Genomic DNA, 20,883 nt, shown 5'->3' on the forward strand with positions numbered 1-20,883 from the left:
ATGGGTACATCTGACCCCACCGTCAAGTTATATCAGAGGCTTATTATCGCGCTCCGAACTCATCACCGACATTTGTCTCAGAGCTTCATGACATCACTAAGCGGTAACCGAATCAGGCGACAGCCCCTAGCGATCCGTCGCGCGACGCCGCCGCTAATAGAGAGATTTAGCTTACCGGAGACGTATGACGTCTCCCGGAGACGTACAGACGTAGACGTATCGGACGCCTACTGCGCATGCGTGAAAACTGCCGATACGTACAGGCGCAGGAGACGTACTCCGGAGACGTATGTCGCGTGACGTCCAGCTTGCCGTAATCTCGCGAGATCTCACGAGATTTCAGCAGTCATGGAGCCAAGCCGCCAAGCTAAGCCAAGCGCCGATGGGATGGTGCTACGAGTGCTTGTAGAGTGCTGCTGTGTGCAACGGGCCACATAGTTCTCCCGTTTTCACATTGGCGTCATCAAATGCTGTAATACCCTTGCCCCGGCCGTGCCAAGAAAACATCATGCGCAAGCGTTTCAGTGCGGCGGACGACCAGCAAGTAGCTCGAGATCGCCACCATCCTGTACATACACTGTACAGCGCAGGGAGAAGGCGCCGTCGAAAGAAGTTGCAACGATTTCTAGGGATCTGCCGACGGCGAACGAGCGCTCGCTCCGTTGCGCAATGAAGGCGTTCGCAAAGGCCTTTGCAAGCCATCCAGCGTCAGAAAAAAAAAATGATTCTGGTAAGTCACTACCCACTACCTTCTCTGTTCAGACGATCGGACTGGACAGCGGACTGTCCAGCGGAACAATTAGTTATCATATGTGACGAAAACGGCACTTTCGAGTAGCTCGGAATGGCAGTGACTCGGCGCCTGCCGATCGCGTGCGCTCCGAGTAAGAGTGGTGGTGGATGATGCTTTCCCACGATACATACGGCCCGCCCGTCTGAACACCGCCTAGTCGATTGCTGGGGAATAGCAGCGCAAAGTAAAAAGCCACTTACGTTGTGCGAATTAGATACATGATATTTCAGCATTTTTGCTAAGCATGGCTCGAGTTGCATAATATAATACACGTCGTGTAGCTGCTTTTGTTTACATGTGCATGTAAATGTGCACAGCCACCAGGAGCCACAATAAATGAAAATTGTTTGCAAGATGATTTACTTTATCTTCTCTCTGGCACCATTAGCTAACAGCACATGCTGAATGCAGTGCCAAAGCCAAATATTGCAAGAGGTAATTTAATTTTTTTTTGCTCCAAGCTTATGAACTTGTGTCCCTGTGTCAGCACGTGAAATGAAGTATTTTATGCTGTTGGACAAAACATTCAGGCACTGGAAGTCTTATTAGCATTTACAAGTCGCAGAGGCTGAACTGGTTTGCTCATTGTATTATAAAAACACCTGAAAATTAAAAAAGGATCCTTGTTAAGGACCATTGCATTGAATGAAGGCAACAGTGTCTGCGTCGTGGCACTTTTCTAGTGTCCTGGCGCAACTTTCAGCTGCACAATTAGATCCTGTATTATGTTGGCAAGTTAATTACCAATAATCTGTGTCTCATATGGTTATTCCCTTTCAGATGAAAATGAGCCTGCAAGTGCCTGAACGACATGGTGCCCAGAGAGACTCATGATGATGAAAGCAATCATGACAACTCCCGGAATAGTAAGCGACAACACTTCTTATAGTACTTTCTTCAATGTTCTTGTTGAACATGTTACAGCTATTTACAAAGCACTGCAATGTTCAGTCTTGATTCTCTTACTGCAGTGTACAAAGTGTAGCCAGAGTGCTAAAGTAAGCTCGTGCATGTTGTTATGCACCGGAAAACAGCCCAAGATCTCATGGCTGCAGAAATAATTATTTCTTTCATTTGTTTGCTTGCTTCCATGGCACAGCCACAAGTCTGCACAGTGTGGAGCCGCTGCCGTCAACACCAAGCCTGCAGTCAGTGCCCTTGAGGGGTGAGGACATATTTACGTTATTTTGAGCAGCACCAATTTGTAAAAAGTTTTGTTTATCTCAATGCCTTAACAACTTCATCATCATCATCAGCCTGATTATACCCACTGCAGGGCGAAGGCCTCTCCCATATTTCTCCACTTAACCCGGTCCTGTGCTAGCTGCATCCACTTGACCCCTGCGAACTTCTTAATCTCATCCGCCCACCTAACTTTCTGCCGCCCCCTGCTACGCTTTCCTTCCCTTGGAGTCCAATTTGTTACTCTCAGTGACCATCGGTTATCCTCTCTTCGAACTACATGTCCTGCCCATGTCCATTTCTTCTTTTTAATTTCTTCTTCTTAACAACTTACTATAGTTTAAAAACTCAAGACTGCATAGTACAACTGCACTAGAACCTAGTTGTTAGCTTTTGCATTCATGCCAAAACTATGCATGGACCAGCAGCAGCAACAGTGCATTATACAAAATGCAAGGGCCTATGAAAGCAGCGATAAATGAAATAAATGAGTAGGAAAACAAATTATTCACAAATTTTCATGTTCATGGTGTACACTCACGAGACCATCGCAATGCTTTGTGTATTGTTATGCTTGTCTCAGACTGTTTTGAACCTACACTCCATTTGGTGGCATGACTGAGTCTTCGGTTTGAGAGAAGAATGACGTTTCGAAGATGAGAGCACAAAAACAATGAAATTTGATTGCACTTCTTCAGACTTATGTACATACTTCAAAGGTCTTAACAGCAAAAGGTCAAAAGCAAGTTCATAGCAATGATAGACTATTGAGCCTCTTGCCCAGGGCCAGTATTGTTTTTTTTTTTACTCCACAAGAAACCTTTAAACAATCAATCCAGCCCTCTCACGGAACTTTGGCCAATAAAACACGGCACATCTCTTCGGGTCAATCAGCCAGTCAATCAAACAGTATTGGTAAGCAATGTTCCTGCAGTCATACCTTGGGAACAGGCGAGGAGACATAGAAACTTCCCTTTTCACTTCGATAGCGTTGCAATAGTCGAACAAGTAGTCTGTCTGCCAGAAAAACACAGGACATGTCTGATGTCACATACAGAGGATCAAAACAGCATCTGTAGAACTCAACTCCTAATGGATCAGTGTAATGGTTTTATGGCCATGTCCCTTCTCCCAAACAGCCACCGTATCTTCCTGTGCGGTGTGGCCTCAGGCACCCCTTTCCAGAATGTATTCATCATCGGGCAAAGCGTGGGAAGTTCCCACATGCTTTTTCTTTTTGCGGCTTCACACTTTTGTGTGATGTTTGCCTGGACGCATGATGCATTTCCAGCTCTTAGGTCATTGCAGCATGCTGCTGTGCATGTGCATAATCAACGCAAAAGCTCAGAAGTAATATTTTATAGAGCCATTTCTACCGCAATTACCCATTTGGTGAATTTTATTTATCCTCAAGAAAAGGATGGCAAAATTATATTATTGTTTACTCCACCCTCCACTGTGGTCTTAATGCATTGGTTGATGTGAAAAAATGATTCAATTTGTTTTCAATGTGCATCAGAAGGAGCGTTCACTGACATAAAATAACATCAAATAGCATGGAAAATCTTTTGCATATGCCAGCAACAGGCAAGTCCTAGTATAGATTGCTGTTGAACGTGACACTTAGTATTCTCTGCGAGCCTACAATTGTAATGTTCTGGCTCTCATTGCTGACAGCACGATTAAAAAAATTTTTTTTTTCTGGGAAAATAATCAGCGTTGTCTTTGAAAAATTTATATTAAGTTTGTTTGATTGAAACCACAACAATAATGTTAACAGGAAGGCTTTGTTTTGCTTTGTCAACGTGTCTGCATCAGTGCCCGTCATAATAGAACAGTCATCTGCATGTGGTGGTGGCAAAACTAATAAATATCCAACAGGTGCAAGATAGGTGTCAACTTATCCGCAAAGATGACGGCCTGGAGTCCTTGACATGGGCGACGTCAGCTAGTAGGATTAGACCTAGCAGAGTTTCAGGGCGTGAGCTCGACAGTAGTTTCCCAAAATTATTTTTTGTCTCTCGATTTATATTTTAGATTTCTGGACACGCCCATATCATATGTACCAGATCCACCCTATATATGTACGACAAATTTAATGGATATGTCGATGTGGGCAATGTCTTTGATGAACACTTTCAACAACAGTGGCCAAAGCAGGCTTCCTTGTGAAACACTGTTAGTGACTGTTAGATTGTTCAAATGGTGATTACTCAGGCATGCTATTTGTGTTTATTCTCCTCTCCTTCGGGGCAAGTGCCAAGGGATATACCCTACAACCTGTGTGCAATTCTGTTCACAACTATATAATCACACCAGGTAGATTGCTACAATGAGAATTCACTGCCTTTTCTTTTCCTTTCTTTTTTTACATGAAATTCTAGTTTAGGATTCGTAATTATCAAAATACCCAATTGCTTGTCCATGAACCTTTTGTACTTGCTATATACCATGGCCTATTCCCCGCCGTGGGTATGTGCCATTACCACTAAAGACAGTCATCAATGGGTCTGATACATAGGTCAGGGGTGGAAGCAGGCTCAAGCATTTTGGAGCAGCTTTGGGAGCAGCGAGACAAGAGTTTTGGAGCAGCTTTGGAGCAATGAGACAAGAGTTTTAGAGCATTTGAATTATGTTTTGGAGCAGGTTCCTAAGGTCAAATGCCTCTGATAATTGTAGTAATTGTTTTTCTCTTTCTGACAGAAAAAGATGAGCTCTTCCTTTTTATGCAAGTTCAATGCCTCTCCAACTTCGCACTCATTTCTGACAAGACAACGGCCAGCAACTTGAAACAGACTAGCAGCAAACAAAATGCTTGCTGGTGTGCTTTATAACTGAACACCTAGTGTGACCTAACGCATTTGCCTATTCTGACTTGACAGATTCAAATGTCAAGCTCACCACTTCAATACACTCAAGCAATGCCACTAATTTGGAGCTCAGATCAATGGACATGACATTTCTGCTCTCTATCTTGTGCATATCCCTTTTTGATCCTATGCGTGTGCTGATAAATTCCTGAGCAGTGGTCAGTAGTGCCTTCAGGAAATGTAGATGGCACTGAAGGGTAGCCTTTTCATCCTTCAGCATTTTTACTTCACTACCTCCTTCCAATAGTTTTATCATTCTTTGCTTGAGCAATGCTGGGGCTCATTTTTTAAATCTTGGCAATAGGCCCTGTATGGCTTTCCAACACTCTTGAGACGCTTCCTAGTGAGTGACATCTTTGGAGTACCAAACCATAACGATTCAAGTATGATTTTGTCTGCCGTAGGCCCGACAAGCTTGTTACTGAAAAAGAGGCTCGATAGGTGCCTGCTTGTTCTTAGACCACTACCATTAGAATAACTCATGTGGTTTTTCCAGTCGGACAAGTTTCCTTCCGAACGACTCACAGTAGTTTGCGCCTATCTGCTTCGCTTGCTGCTCTTGCTTCTCCCTCCACCGGCGATTCAAAAGGCTGAGAGGAGGTGCTACGTCACATGCACAGTGCATTTTTTTTTTGCAATTATCTCCAATCGCCAGTGACTCATATTAAATTTACTTGAAAACAAACATTTATTATGCCACATGCTTCCTTCCCTTACAAAAATTTCGTTTGTATTAAGCCCAGTGCTAGATGCGTTATATCTTTGCCACTGGTGCAAAGACATTGTTTGTGTGTTGCACTAAATTTGATGGTAGAACATTAAAACAGCCAATTTGGAGCAATATTGCATTTTGGAGCAGGAGAGAGCAGGAAAAGCAGTTTGGGAGCAGAATGGAGCAAATGGAGTGGCAATTCCACCCCCGATAGGTGCATTCACAAGAGGAGACTGCTGCACTTCTGTGCCATGATATAGGGGTATGCCATATGCCCAGACATTTCATGAATAATCATGTGCGTAGTTATTCACTGCAATACCAGCTGGAGAGCAATATTAAACAACCTCCAGCTTTCTCATAACAGCTTTAATTTTACAGTAATTTCTGTGCACACTGCACCTTTTTATTCCAGGAAGGTAGAAGAATACAACACGGATGTTTTATGCAGCACATGGTGACGAACACTGCCCCGTGTGAAGATGGACATGTGGAGATCAGCTGGTGAAATCTTGGCAATCAGTTGACAAGATGCTGATTGCGCTGATGAAAGAATGAAAGTTATTTATGTTGGCACTATATCATATTGCAGATAGCACCAGTTTATTTTCTCCAAAACCCTCTCGACCATGTTCACTTTGCCAAATAAATCCCAAATACATTTTTGCAACACAAATGCTGTCGGTGTGTTTCTGTTCTTGCATTTTATGGTGCATAAGTAGCTAAGGCTACAGTTTCGCAAATACAGGTCCAAAATTATCTGCAAAGGGCATTACACTAATTTTAAATTGCATATTTTAAGAAATACTTGCATTGTGAGGATTGTAAACATATGCAATGACTCGAAAAAAAAAATATGTGCGCAACCTCTCTCAAGTGAGCCTCAGCTACAACGTTGAAAACACTGTTAGTGGCCTGTGGTCACCACTTCACCAAAAGAAATTCAAAATGTCCCGTCACATAGTGGTAATTGCTAAAAACATATCATAGGTCAGCGTTTCTCAAGTAAGGGCTCACGAAGTGATTTTCAGGGTCCACGAAATCCACAGCTGCAAAAAAAAAAGAAAGATATGCGTGATAGCTTTGGCCTGACTAGACACAGTTTTGCAGGGTTAAAATCTAGGAGATTCAAAGGCGACTTTAGTTTATGAAAAAAAAAACAGAGTGCGGAAACAGAGGGAGAGGGCATCTGCGGCATTCGTTGATGCCAACGTTGGTAAAACTCGAGCTCTGGCTGCACTACTTGATGGGGCTACAAGGCAAAGCGTCTCGGGCATGATGACAACATGACAGCTCAATGAGAGTACAATTCAGTAGTGTACAGAAAACTCTGAATAATGACTCTAGCAGTACATGCGATCAATAATTATATGAGCTGTGAATTAGCGGCATAAAGTGAAAAACCATAAAATGGCATCATCACTTTTTGCATCTGGTAGCACAGGTTCTCACTGAAGCCGTCAGACGGCCTGACGAAGACAAGCTGTGGTGGTTCGCCGCCTCGTTCGCCAAAGCAGATGGCACTTCACACATACAGACACTTTTATAACTCAGATGCCACCTTTCCTTAATCTAGACAACACACAAATGCATACACAACCGTTCGGGTGAAACACTAGAGACGGCCCACGCGGCACAACTCATGCACAGCGTTCAGACTGGTGGTCTAGTGCATATTTGCGGTCACAAGCATCTCGTGCCACTAACAGTTCGAAGTCAGCGTTGGGAACAAGTGAAGCCATTGGTCCGGAGCACAGCTGTCAGGTGTCCACCGGTAGACGGTCACGCAGCCAAAGGAGCATGGGAGACAATGCCGAACCAAAGTCATCGCGTCCTTTCAGTTCGCCAAGTAGCGAGATGGCAAACCGAAGCTGTCATATCGCTGCACACAACACTCGGGCAAAAACCCCTGCATTTGAACACGAACACTATCACACGCCACCCTAAATGCCACCACGCACACACCATGTCATGTTGAACACTGTGAGACGAGAACAACGAGAAAGTAGTCATGCACTGCTGCAATCAATCGAGATAAATATTGCTGCATCTCGCATAAAAAAAGAAATTCATAAAGCTGCATCTCGGCATAACAGCGTCAACAAATGAACAGCATAAATCTTTGGGTAGCATTGTTGCATGCAGTGATGCTCATCTTGGAAATGGAGTAACTGTTCTAGAAAACACGGACAACAGAAACAGAAGTGGACATGGACGTACACAGGCTCACAACTGTATTTTACTAACCGAAAGAGGACATATATACAGCAAGCAAAAGTATAGCGTTGAGCATGCGGTTTTGTGCACTTTATATATGTCATCGTTACTTAGTAAAATCCAGTTGTGAGTCTGCAAGCCTCCTGTCCACTTGTTTGATGTCCAAGTTTCCTAGTGCACTTACCCTATTTACAAGATATGCACCACTGCATGCTGCAATTATTGCTGTAAGGAATACAGAGATGAATTCTGTGACTGTTGACAAATGCCTCAACTATGAAGGTTGCCATGCTTGTCCATATTTTACTGAGAAAGGCAGCCTAAAAAAAAAAATGTTCCAAATTTTTTGACCGCAGGACGTAGGCCGACACTTATGTCTGAAAAGGCACAAGGTATTGACCAACTGAGGCAGACACAAGACAAAGTAGATAGACACATGACAGCTGTACAAAGATGTTCGGCAGTTCATTGCGCAACTTTATACATGCGCCCTACCTGTTACCATCTCGAAGTTTGGTTCTTGAAATAGTCAATAAAAGCAAAATCCCATGCTACGCTGCCAAACCCCCTCTACAGCTTTCCTAACACTGCTAATTGCCTTGTTGAAGGCAACATGATGAGGTTGCAGTACGGCACCTCCAAACAGCTTGTAGAGTAGAGGCCATCGGGGGTGGGCTGCATCACTATAGATCACATATTTATGACCCATGGTGATCTTCTGCAGGTTCTCAAAGTGCACCGTCTCCTTGAGGATCCCTAAAAGATAGCAAGAATTAAAAATATAACCAATGCGGGTCTACACAGGTGCCTCTTCTTTTTGTATAATGAGATGTAATTACAGTTGCAAGTTTTTAGATACAATTTTTTCCTACAAATTTATAAAATGCCACATGCTAACACAATCTTGCATCACATACTTAAGTGCCACGTTTCTTTACAGATGAAATGCTGTTTTTCATGAGGTGGGTCATTGAGTACCCTTTCCCAAAAACCAACTAAAAAAATAAAAGTACTTGTGGAATTTTCGCAGCAGAGATGTTAGGCTTTAATTTGGAAATGCACTCCCCTGAATATGAAAAACATATTACAGCTAGTTACTACAATGAAGACATGACTGAACAGGCTTACCTGCATCGTGACGTCTGCCTTTAAATGGCCCACTGGCAGACTATGGCATTGGTACACATTAGTGCCTGATATTTCTGCACAGGCTCCACTTGTGCCCAGAGAAGTCCTCCTTCTGAGCCACAGACGGTCATCAAATTTGCCTTGCTGTGCCATGATGAAACCCCAGCAGTTGAGCATGGGGGCCTTCCTTTGCATGCACCGCCTGAGGAGGAAAAATTGGAGCGGCTGCAAGCAACGATCGCTTATAGAGTCCCTATAAAGTGGTCATGAGAAAATAATCTTTCAGTGTGCACCTTCTTTACTGTGCCGTAGCATAATACTTATTGCATTGCTTTTGAAAGAGTTCACTAGCGTTACCTCGTACAGGCCCATCAATTTTAAGGTGAAAATCTTTAATGGCTCATACTGTCGGCATTCATTTGTTTGGTCACACTATAGCTGTCAATCAAATGACGTCATGATGATGCCATCAGAAAAAATTAAAATCCTGTTTCCGGTGGGAGCCGAACCTCTATCCCTCGCATCCCAAACCGAGCGTTTTAGCCAACTGTGCAACGTTCGGGATCTTGAAACACACATCAAAATTCTCCTTGTCTACTGTAAGGATGATAGTAGCAATGACAATGAAGTTGGAATTAGCAGTGATGACATTAGCAATGATAATGACGGTGCATTTAATTCATAATAATGAGAGCAAACGTGATGCACCGTGTGCACCAGCAACGCTTAGATTTTCACATTTCTGCAGTGTAGATTCCGCAGTGCTGCCGGATTTTTTCAACACTATCATCGACACTTGATTTTTTATTTTTTTTTTTCAAAGCAAGCGAAATTCAGAAACCTACACTAGGTTATTTTCTTTTTTTTTTTTGTAATTGAAAGATCACACATACATCTCACTTTTGCAAACGGTTTGAGACAGTAAGGATGTAAATAAAGACCAGGAATTTCACAGAAATCATGAGCCAAATCAAAAATGAGCCAGATTCTGCTGATGTGCAGATGGAAATGCGCCAAATCTATTTTATTCTTGACAGCTTTCTTTCTCAGCTTTAGCATGATAGGGTGGACTACTGCGAGTGTAAATTCAATTATTGCTTCTCCATAGCTACTTCTTTATCACTGTCTAGGATACGAAGAGATCACAGGAAAATCTGAAGCCAGAAGATAAAAACACTGGGAACATAGGCCTGCAGCAGACGAAGCAGTTTGTGCATAAAGCTAGCAAAATAACTTATAAAAGACTACATTCAGTTTAGCCTGTTGGCAGCGGCTTTCTGCATTTCGCAACATAAGCAAATAGCCGAAACTGGCAAGAAATGACAATATTTGCCGCTGTCTTGTCGCTTTGCATCCTATGTGCATCTACCATTCCCCGGCAATACAATGGTGCACTGAATTAAAATAGCTCTTCATTAAACACATTCCAACTAATTTCTACCAACAGAAAATAGCCTCACATCTTTGCTTGAAGCAGAAGCCCACTAAGCACTTATTTGCTCACTTTAGAGCAAATCAGTGCTGCTGATTGTGTGACAATGAATATTACAACTCTTCATCAGCTGTATTCACAGTATGATCGTTTACAGGTATTATTTTCACAAAGAGACTAGAAACGACTCTGAAAAAAATTTCCTTCAGTCAAAGTAGGGTCAAATATAGATTTTCATATCGATAAGGGCCAAATCCAAAATTGCTTACATTGTTTAAATTATTGCATAAAATTTTATGAAATTTCTGTGTTCAGTATTTCTAATACATGAAGCAAATTAAAAAATAACTTGTGCTAATAACAACCTTTTGCGTATTTCTCAGTTTGTGTTTCCGTGGACTTCCCTAATTTAATAAAAAAAAAAATATTGACTTGTAAGTGTGCTAGTGTTTATGTTGATGACCTTATGCTGTGCTAGTAGGCAAGATCGAAAAGCAGCATAGCACTGGTTGCATTCGGGACGTTAAACAGTTTCACTAAATTCGATGTCGACAAGAGAGCACCTTCCCAAAGCTCTACAACCGAGTTGGAGAGCAGGGGTATATATATATGCCTTTGCACAAGTGTGCCTAAGTTAATTGACGTAAAAAAAAAAAAATCAATGATTACAGCAGACGTTCGGTGACTGGGCAGGAGTCAACTGCAATCGTTAATGTATATTATGTTTTACAGCAGCCAAAACTGCTCGCCTGCTAGAAACGACACAACGTCGTTACGCGCCAGAGAGCATTGGTCCCATGCCATCATCCCTAGGAGCATGAGCGCTGATGCCTTTTGACTACAAAATGGTAGGGTTTTGACGTAGTTATATCGAGTAGAAGGCTCGGTAGCGTTTATGCACACATGGAAGCTGATGGGGATGATGTGCAATGAGTAGCGCGAGAGTGCGTAGCAGTGTGCACGCGGGATGATACGACATCCCGCCCCGCTTCTCACAAGGAATTTATCGCTTTAAATCCGCTCCTGCCTGTTTTTCTTTTTTTTTTTAATTTGAAAGCGCTATAAGCGGTCGCACAAGTGTTAGACTGTTTTGATAAGCTCTGAACCTCAGGATTAGCGCTAATTCGCATTCAAAGATGACTACTGAAACGCCACAGCCAGTCAGCTTTGCTTTACGTTTCGGCGGGCATATTTATTTGACACAGAAAGCACTGCTATCAATAATTTGGCTTGTAACCGTCAAGCCACCACAGCCACCACACCATGCGCTACTTACCTCGGAGAATCGCTGAAGAGCTTGCAGATCAAGCCACTTGTCATATCGTAAAGTAGATGACCGAAGTAAAAATCGAGCTGTGCCAAGGTGCCTTGGAGCCGGAGACCCTGACACGCTGCGCACTGATGACCTCATTTGGAATTAGGAGGGCTAACTGCAGCTCTCCGAAATCCTCTTTCTAGAATCTGAAAATCCTGTTGAACACTATGTTGTTGTTGGCGCCGATGTTGAAGGGTACCACGCTCACGTAAGTTCCTTCGAGGCTTTGGAATATCACGCTCCCAATGCATGTCTTCAAATTCATCCCATGATAGGGTGCTCAAAAAAGCTGCCTGTCGTGAAGGGTGAAGGATGCTGTCGGCATGATGTAACGTAACGTGGGCAGGTTGCACCGATAGCACGAGCAAATTCTAGCACACGACCGAACACCAGCAAACACGAGCAGTTGTTTCCTTCCTCCATGCGAGCACCAAAACAAACGGATTTAATGCAACTAGGCTTGGATTGTTCAGGCTTGCTGCAGGTGGCAAAGTGGTTAAAAGTGAGCTCAAATTAATAATTATTCGAAACACAGCTAACACGTCAACATAATGACTTCGGGGGATCTGCATGTGGCATTTTTGTCACATTATTTGAAGCATTTATTACAAATAGCTTCTATCTTTTTTTATTGGATAGCCATCATCATCATCTGCATGTACGTCTAGCGATACGTCTTACGTATGGGCGATACGTACAGCTAAAACGTGTTTTGCCCGGTGTCAGCCGAATACGTCTGCATCAATTTTCACGCATGCGCAGTAGGCGTCCGATACGTCTACGTCTGTACGTCTCCGGGAGACGTAATACGTCTCTGGTAAGCTAAATCTCTCTAATGCCTGTCGTTGCCGCTGGTGCACACCGCACGGAGCGACGGGGCTCAGCGACAGAGAGGCGCGTTTTCAGCTTTGCTCTGTTACCGCCGCCTCGTCGTTCGGTCAAGGGGAGTGCAATCACGCTATATCCCATATATAACACTAAATAGCATCAGGTACGATAAAACACGGATGAAATGTCTTGTAACGCAACGCATTTTCAAGGGTCACAGTGCAGCGGTGCGCTAATACACTGCGATGCAGACTTGCATTGAAGGCAGTGACTTTTCCTGTTCCGTTCTAAAATTAACAATATCTAGCCACACTAGACTTTTTTTTAATCTTTTACTACCCTTTGAAGCTTTTGCTGAATTGTCTCTATGTGCTCATTTGTACGGATTATACGAAGTGGGCGTATGTAGGCACCATGGCTCTTCGCCCAAACAGGACTGGGAAAACAAACTTCATCCGCAAAAAAAAAAAAATAATAAAAAAAAATAATAAAAAAAAAACAGAACGAAAGTTGAGCACCCCAAAGCCTCCAGCGATTGGCTGCCTCGTGAGCTGCTACCGGGCGACCCGCTAAATTTGGTAAAAACCCAAAAACTGAGCGACAGCGACAAGCGGCAATGCTTTGGCGGCCCTCAACTATACCGCGTGACGCCGTCGCGTGGCGTGTTGCCCCGAATTGTCACCTCATGCGGTTAGCGCTTTAACATCACAACGACGCGCTTCCCGAGAACACCTATACTTGAACCGGGCGATTTTAATTTTCCTGGAATTAACGAAGCTTTTACAGGGCTTTGAGCTTCGCCCCGTTGAAGCTAACTGGACATTATTCAAGAACAAGGTTTCCGAGATTACTAACTGTTTTATTCCTATCCAAAATATCTCATATAATCAAAAGGCGCGATGGTGTAATTCACCCATTAGGTGCTTATCTAACCAGAAGAAAGGCTTATACCGGCTTGCTAAAACCTCGCACAGTTAGCTTCGCTGGCAATCATATCGCGCCGCGAATGATGCTTATATTTCAGCCGTTAAGAATTCTGAAATAATGTTTCTCACAAAGCCTCTACCGGATATGCTGCTAGAAAATCATAGAAAATTTGGGAAGTTATTAATCCGGCAGATAGGTATAAATCACTCTAACAAGCTCTGACGGTGAACCTATTCCTTACAACAAATGCTCATCAGTACTAAACAATGTTTTCTCCAGTTTCTTCAATAAATCTTTGTCCAACAGCTTACCTCAGCGCTCATATTTATCTACCAATGTACCTATTACTATCAGCCCTGATAGAATCGCCAAAATTATTGACGGTCTGAAACGTTCTTCAGCTGACGGCATCGACTACATAAACGCAATTTTTAAAAAGCACGAAATTATATTCCTCGATTATTCTGTCTAAAGTTTCAGCAATCTTCAACATACGATGCCGGCAGACTGGAAGATAGGGAAAGTGATTGCAGTACATAAATCTGGGAACAGGCACTAACCTCATAACTGTCTCCCTATTTCAATCACCTCTGTAAGATTCTCGAACGTGTTCTTATTTCACACGTAGTAAAGTTTCTAGAGTCAAACTCGTTTTTTTTTCATCATGCACAGTGTGGCTTTCGTAAGTCATATTCGATCGTGCGAAACACAACTTGTCCTTTTTAGATTTCGCTAAGGCGTGCGGCCTTTTGCTACTAAAATACGCATGATAGGACTTGATACTAATGTACTGAAATGGTTTGAGTGCTTTCCAATAGCACGTTAGCAGTTCGTAGCACCTAATGGCACTAACTCAAGCTTACTCTCCGTTATTTCTGGTGCTTGGGCCCTTACTCTTCTTAATATTTATTAATGACCTCATCAATTCATCCATTTGCAGATGATGTTGTCCTTTTCCGCAAGATAATAACCGATGATGATGTACGTGCTATACAAACTGATATTAACAATATCTCTTCCTGGTAATGCATGAAAACTTACACTAAGCTTTAACAAAATACAAATGCTTACGAATTTCAAGGCCATTTGCCAACTTACCTACATATCATCTTAACAACGTTGCTCTCGAATCAGTAATGTCATACAAGTACCTAGGCATTCATATCACATCTAACCTTAGCTATAAAACTTACGTCGAATTTATTGTCAACAAAGCTAACCACCTGTTAGGCTACATAAAACGGAATTTTCACTCAGCCCATGCTAACATCAAGCTTCTATTCTACAAAACCATTGTTCATTCACAGCTCGAATACGCATCGTCAGTTCGGGACCCATGCACTATTGAACTCATTAACTAGCTACAAATGATTCAGAACAACGCAGCTCGATTCATCATCTCTAACAATCACCGCATCACCAGTGTAACCACAATGAAATATAATCTCAACCTGTTAACTCTCGCAACTCATCGAAAGCTCGCATGTATATACCGCTTTCATAGGATATTTTATCATGATGGCCTATACAATAAATTGCTAATTTCGCTTTCGTACATATCACCTCGCATAGACCACATTCGCAAAGTTGGCATAACACCATGCAATAGTAGAAGTTTCTCTGATTCATCCATGCCCTGCACATCTAACGAATAGATTCGCCTTCCCTCTTCTATTGCAACTATCACTAATTTTTCATTATTCCAGTCTGCTGTGCGCAACGTAGACCATGCAAATTTTCTTTAGTACTCTTTAAGCTTTGCTTGACTTTTTGTGTGCTCATCTCACAGTACCAGTTTATAACCTTGCCGCCAAAGTAGTGCTTACATATTGTTTAATGATACATTGTTAGCATTTTTTTTTCACTTGAATTAATACTTGAACAATATTACGTGTTTCTTAACCTCAATTATTACTTATATATTGCTTGTATGCTTTTTTATGCTGTGCATGTTTCGTGTTCTTCCATGATTGCGGTACCTTCCATGTTATCAGGCATTGCGTATACAGGGTGGCTTGTTTTTCTAGCAGGACATACCCCTCGTCCTGCCATGGATTTTAACATAATGCATGCTTGGTCCATTTGAATGGTCAAGATGTTTAGAGTATCCGAAATGATCGACTCGTAGAGTGCGAACTTATACTTAAAAGCGAGATCCTATAAATGCAGCGAAAGGGTATATGAGCAAAGAAGCATCAGGGGTACCCGGAAGTATTTTCCATAGCTTTTAGTGGAATAATAGATGTGTCTATGCATGAAGGTGGAAGTCGTCACGAAGCTGCCCAAAACATCAGGTGGAAATATATGGATTCTCATATTTACGCAGGCTGGCTTGTAGCCGTGGCCACAGTGGAGCAGGAGAATTGGTAAAAAAAGAGAAAGAATACTACCACTCAGTCCATAGCGGTTGAACTACATAGCATCGTAGGAAACGATTTATGTAGGCTTCAGTGAAAAAATATGTGTCGGCCAACTCAATGAATTGCTCCTCGCAGTGGCAGTGTGTGCTGTACCAATTCTTGTCAACACGGTGGAAGGTTATTCGCATATCCTAAACAAGTCGGACCACCGTGACACGAAATAATTGAAAATTTCGGTATCTTACTCGCCAACTTAAGCCGATTACAGGTTCTTTTCTTGTGTTTTACAGTAAAGCCCTGAACCTGTTTCAAACTGCACTGCGCTAGAGTTGAAAAAAGCAGACGAAAATAAAGTAGCTGTTGGGTCGTACTTTTAGCATTTCATTACCGAATACCCAATATTGGCATGGTATGTGATAGTGGAATCAACAACTAGCGTTGCGGATGAAAATTGAGGTGAGCGAAAAGTTCGATGCAATCGCGACGAGTAGCAAGCTACCCGCACCTGAGCGCCGGAAGAACAGTAGCCTTTGTTTCCATGAAGCGGAGGCGTTTAGAACTTTGTTTTATGCTTTCCTGGCTCCAGTTGACACACCCACCAATGTAGTCACCACGCTAGAGGTTATCGAAATCTGCGAGAAATGAACGTCAAAAAACATACTTGCCTTCGTAGACACAATCGCCGAGTCTTTCAGTGCGCACTAAATATTTTGTTACCATTTGAGGTGGCAACACGAGATGAGCAATACAGTCCCGCAGAGAAAGAGAACAGACGAGAAGGCTAAGTCGTGAATACTGTATAATTCTAATTCTTTCAAGGAAACAGTCTTTTCACACGCACGAACGAACACCATGAAACACTCCGTTGATTGCAGCTGTTTCCTTCTCTGCCTTTCTTTATCAACAAAGTCAACGAATGGCCTTCCTGCACATTTTCTTCAGCAAGTATGCACCACATATATAACATTTGTTCAACAAAGTTCAGCACTGCGCACACTTTGTGGTCACCCATGAGTACATAGTGGATGCTGCACCACAAAGCACAAACGTGCGGTTGGCGGTGAGGCATATCACCAGCGACCAGTACGGACTGAAATCACCAAACGTCGACTGCCGAGCGAGCACTTTAGGGGTGTGTGGGCGAAACAGCAACATTTGAAGCACCGTTATTGCATCGACAGGGGAAAAAGCACTAGGCTCTTTGTCCACGCCTATGCCAGGAAAATAAGAGAGATCAGCATAAACCAGTGAGCCAGGACAATACTTACTGCTCCAACGAAGCAATCTTTACATGAGAGGACTCTGTGGGAAAATCACCCCAATCTGTGGTCTATAAAAGTAAGATACAAACATGTGCCGTCGCAATTTTAAGCTACACCATTCGCTAAGAACAAGTGACTTAAAGGCAGCTATTTTCAGCTACGAATCCTCGGCTCAAGCAACACTTCTGTTCGCTCAGTTCAGCCACAGCAGCCACGCCAGCGGTCTATTGGAGTTATTATTTCTGATCTTTGCTGTTATGTTCCACTGCCAAAATGAAGGGGGGAAGTTGGATAGGCCATAGCCTGGTCTGGACGCCGAGTTGAAAATCTACGTTCATCAGCAGAATGTGAAGCTCAAACATGCGAGCACTTCGCAATTGCCTGCAGATAGGAGCCAATTCGGAACCCAACTGCGGGGTCAGCGTTTGGCAGTTTCAGTTCGCTCGCTGCGGGGCCGCGCTTGTGACCGCCTGAGCCAACGGGTGCCACATATGTTCCTCGCTCAGTGACTCTACCTGTGACCACAGCGCGACACTTCTTGGTGAGCGGCAGGTGAACGGGGTTGGTAAGGGAGGACACGGCACGAACGACACAACCAGCGTGCGGACGTTCACGAGGCGTTGGAGCCGTCGTCACTTCCAACGTTCAGGTATTTGTAGCAGCGTTTTTCTCCGCAAAAACACTTCTCTCTTCGGAACCGAGTTGACATTGACGACCCCGGAGACACAATGTGTGCGGTACAATGCTTACGCACAACAGCTAACTGTTCGCACACGCGAGTCCCAGCCACACAGACGTGCACCCTTCGAGGCGGAAGCTGTCAACTGCAGCGATCGGTTCGCGCACCGCTCCGTTCGCCTTGTGTCGTGTCACTGGAAAAGAACCTTCGGCATATATATTTTGTTTATTGGATCCGCATTTTTTAGCAGATTTATACTTTCCAACGACGAATTACGTCTCCAGATACTTGGAGCATAATAGAAAGAAAGAGGAGAAAAAGTATTGATGGCGATAAAAGTAGATTCTCAGAAGAGAGTAGTGACGTGGAATTCCTTCCCATGTAGTGCCGCTGTTTCTTGGTGTCTGTGCGTTTACGATTTTGCTGTACTGTCTGAGCAGGGTATTCTACCAGCTCCCAGAAGGAATGAGGCACGTCAGCCCAGCACTGACTTCTCGCTTCTGAGCCACATAATTACAGTTAGGCAAATACATTGGCAAAACACAGCACTTTTACAGGATCTGTCTGATATCAGTCCCGAGTACTGGATGCTTAGACAAACAGATGGGGAAATTGTCATCTGCTGTGTTTTTTTGTGAGCGCCCTCAACATAAGTGTTGCAAGCGGTCGCTGTGCTAAAGCAATAGTTCATGTGTGGTGTGCGCGTTTGTTCAAAAAGCAGAGTGTGCTTTAAAGTTGTCTTCAGTATAGACGTCGACGCATGTGACAAGTCTGACGCTACGTTTGGCCACATAAGCTGCTCTTCCTACCCTTCGACATCCTACTTAATAGCTTTTGTATTATGCATCGCAAGGAAGCGCCTTGAAATCGTTATCCAGTGACTGCGTGCAACGACCAGAGTATGCGCGAACCGGACCTCACAGTGACAGCGCACGCAGAGTAAGGTGGAAGGTAGAGCGAAGCTTTAACAATGCAAACAAAGGTTTCTAGTGAGGCGGGAAGGGAAGCAACTGCGTGCCAGCCATGCTTCGCATCCGGTTGCTTTCTACAAGCTGGTAAACTTTTGTTTCGTTTGTCTCAAAGATGTCTGGGAGGAACTGAACACACTCTCATTCAACAGAAGACTCCATGTAACATCTTTGCTAACAGTAACCAGACTGCAGAGTTCGCTTCTCAGTCACGTGATGGAGCATTTATACCACCCTCAAGCTGTAAACCTCTTTAAGATAAAGGCGAGCACTTGTCCCCCCTTTTTAAAAGTTGGGCTTTCTGGGAGGCTACAATTCGAGTGAGAAGTCAGACATGCATCCTGGATACTCTAGGCAAAAACGGCACGCTTTTCGCCTGGCTACGTGCTAGCGTTGCCAATGAAACGATGTGGTTGACCCACCACACGTGACAGAAGAGCTCACAATGTCTTACTGTGGGTACTGTACTTAGGGGCGATAAGAGATGCTCACGCATGTTCACTTGATGGTTTCAACGGTCTCGCAACAAAGTGGGATAAAGTGTTCACAGTAACGCGCTTATAATGTTCGCTATTGGACCTCTTCTCTATTTGATCTCTTCGCTATTCGACCTCCTCGCTTTCTTTTTAAATCAGGCAATGAGCGCATTTAGGGATTTTGCGCAAAGTTCCCGTGTCGACATGTGCGCGGCGAGTTCCACATGGTGCAAGGTCGAGAATGACGTCACTGCAACTGTGTCAGATCATGACTAGCTGCACGTTTACTGGCAATTGTGGGGGCACAGTGCTTCCCGCTGGCAGCCTGGTACCGACTCTGTCGGCAAGAGCCAACAGAAATGATCGAGTGCGAGTACGCGTGCGATAATGTGCCCTGTATAAGTATACAACTAGAATATACATATATGTATCTTATGTGTGCATATGTATATAACACCATCTTTTCTGCCGCGGCTGGGAGGACACTCATAACTCGAAATGTATGTACACATATATCAGATACAAGTTGCTCAAGGAAATAAGGCACTTTCAGACATCAAGAAAGATAACGCGCGGGTCAACCATGCACACTCTCGCAGAAAACACACTGCACGCCGAGCAGGTCATTAAACACAGCACTCAAAACATTGTTCGTTCGCATCATTGCTTTTCCGCTGAGGATGGGCATTTGGCGTTTCGTACTTCACTCACGGCGGTGGAAATGTGGTCCAAGTCATTTCTTTTGAATGACGCAGTGGGGGTCTCGGCTGCCAAGCCTCGGGCTCCTTTCAGTCGATCCAGCGCTCCACAAACGTTCGGGGCACTACGCCTGTGTGGGACGTCACTGGTGCAATCGCTTGACGCCTCTCGCATGTTGTTTTCCAGCATGATTTCATATCATCACATTTTCGCGAGGGTCACTCGGACATCCCTCGTGCTTGCGCTGTCCACGACGTGACGAGAGCTGGGACGCCAGTTGAAGCACCGTGATGACAGCGAGAGAGACCATCCCCAGAAGATACACGCACTGCCCGCAAGAAGTCAGCGTTGCCAGGAACTATGGTTCACCCTTTTTGAGGACAAGTTAAGGTTACAAAAATAACTCCTCTCAGGTGCCTATACGGGTATACAGCGGGAGTGAGCCGCCCGGGAAAACAAAGCCGCCTCGGCGTGGACTCACGCACAGTGTTGCACTCAAGACTACGAGAGGTCGTGCTGCGACATCCCACCGTTGGCGTGCCGTACAGCGCAAGTGGACGCCGAGAGGAGGCAGCGCTGTTGGCACCGGCTGTCCTAAGTGACGAGCCCCTCGTGCAGAAGAGGTTCGTAAACCATGCGCGCGTCTGAAAGGAGGAGCTAACATTTCTGCGCAGCACCGTACGCTACACGGGTATTGGTACCTCGCCGAGAATCACACTGTGCTGACACATGGGTTGAGTTCCGATGCCTGATATTAACAATATTCTTACCGGAATCAGTTCAGTGAGAGAACATTACCAGGCTGTAGGCGCCACTTGCAGCAATGGCAGGGGTCATTTTGATACTAGCAGTAGCGGATCATCTTGCCCCGAGAATTGAGGACGCATCTTCATACGGGTTATTTCGGTTAATAATTCCGAAGTCGGGACGTCGGCTCAGTGCTGATTTGCCAGTGACAACAGCGCTCCTGCTGAATATGTGCTGTCCTCTGCACACCGCTGTCTGTTCAGAGTCAGGGTAAGAAGGGCGGCAAAC

General features: G+C 44.0%; 1 protein-coding gene and 1 long non-coding RNA gene across 2 annotated transcripts; one reads left to right on the forward strand and one right to left on the reverse strand.

Annotated features, from left to right (window-relative positions):
- Window positions 1–1,601: 1,601 nt before the first annotated feature.
- Window positions 1,602–6,327, forward strand: LOC146206705 (uncharacterized). The gene is made up of 3 exons (XR_014704493.1): window positions 1,602–1,659; window positions 1,893–1,958; window positions 5,973–6,327. It is a non-coding gene; the product is annotated as an uncharacterized LOC146206705 (long non-coding RNA).
- A 2,120-nt stretch (window positions 6,328–8,447) lies between these two features.
- LOC146206706 (uncharacterized) lies at window positions 8,448–12,372 on the reverse strand. Its single transcript, XM_084591511.1, has 3 exons — window positions 11,611–12,372; window positions 8,903–9,104; window positions 8,448–8,530 (listed from the first exon to the last, which is right to left on the reverse strand). The coding sequence occupies exons 1-3, from the start codon at window positions 11,652–11,654 to the stop codon at window positions 8,465–8,467; spliced, it is 312 nt and encodes a 103-aa protein (XP_084447637.1). The 5' UTR covers window positions 11,655–12,372; the 3' UTR covers window positions 8,448–8,464.
- Between the last annotated feature and the right edge of the window lie 8,511 nt (window positions 12,373–20,883).

The sequence above is a fragment of the Amblyomma maculatum genome, chromosome 1 (genome assembly GCF_055883805.1).
Source record: "Amblyomma maculatum isolate TAMU_Amacu chromosome 1, ASM5588380v1, whole genome shotgun sequence".
In the NCBI taxonomy this organism is placed as follows: domain Eukaryota; kingdom Metazoa; phylum Arthropoda; class Arachnida; order Ixodida; family Ixodidae; genus Amblyomma; species Amblyomma maculatum.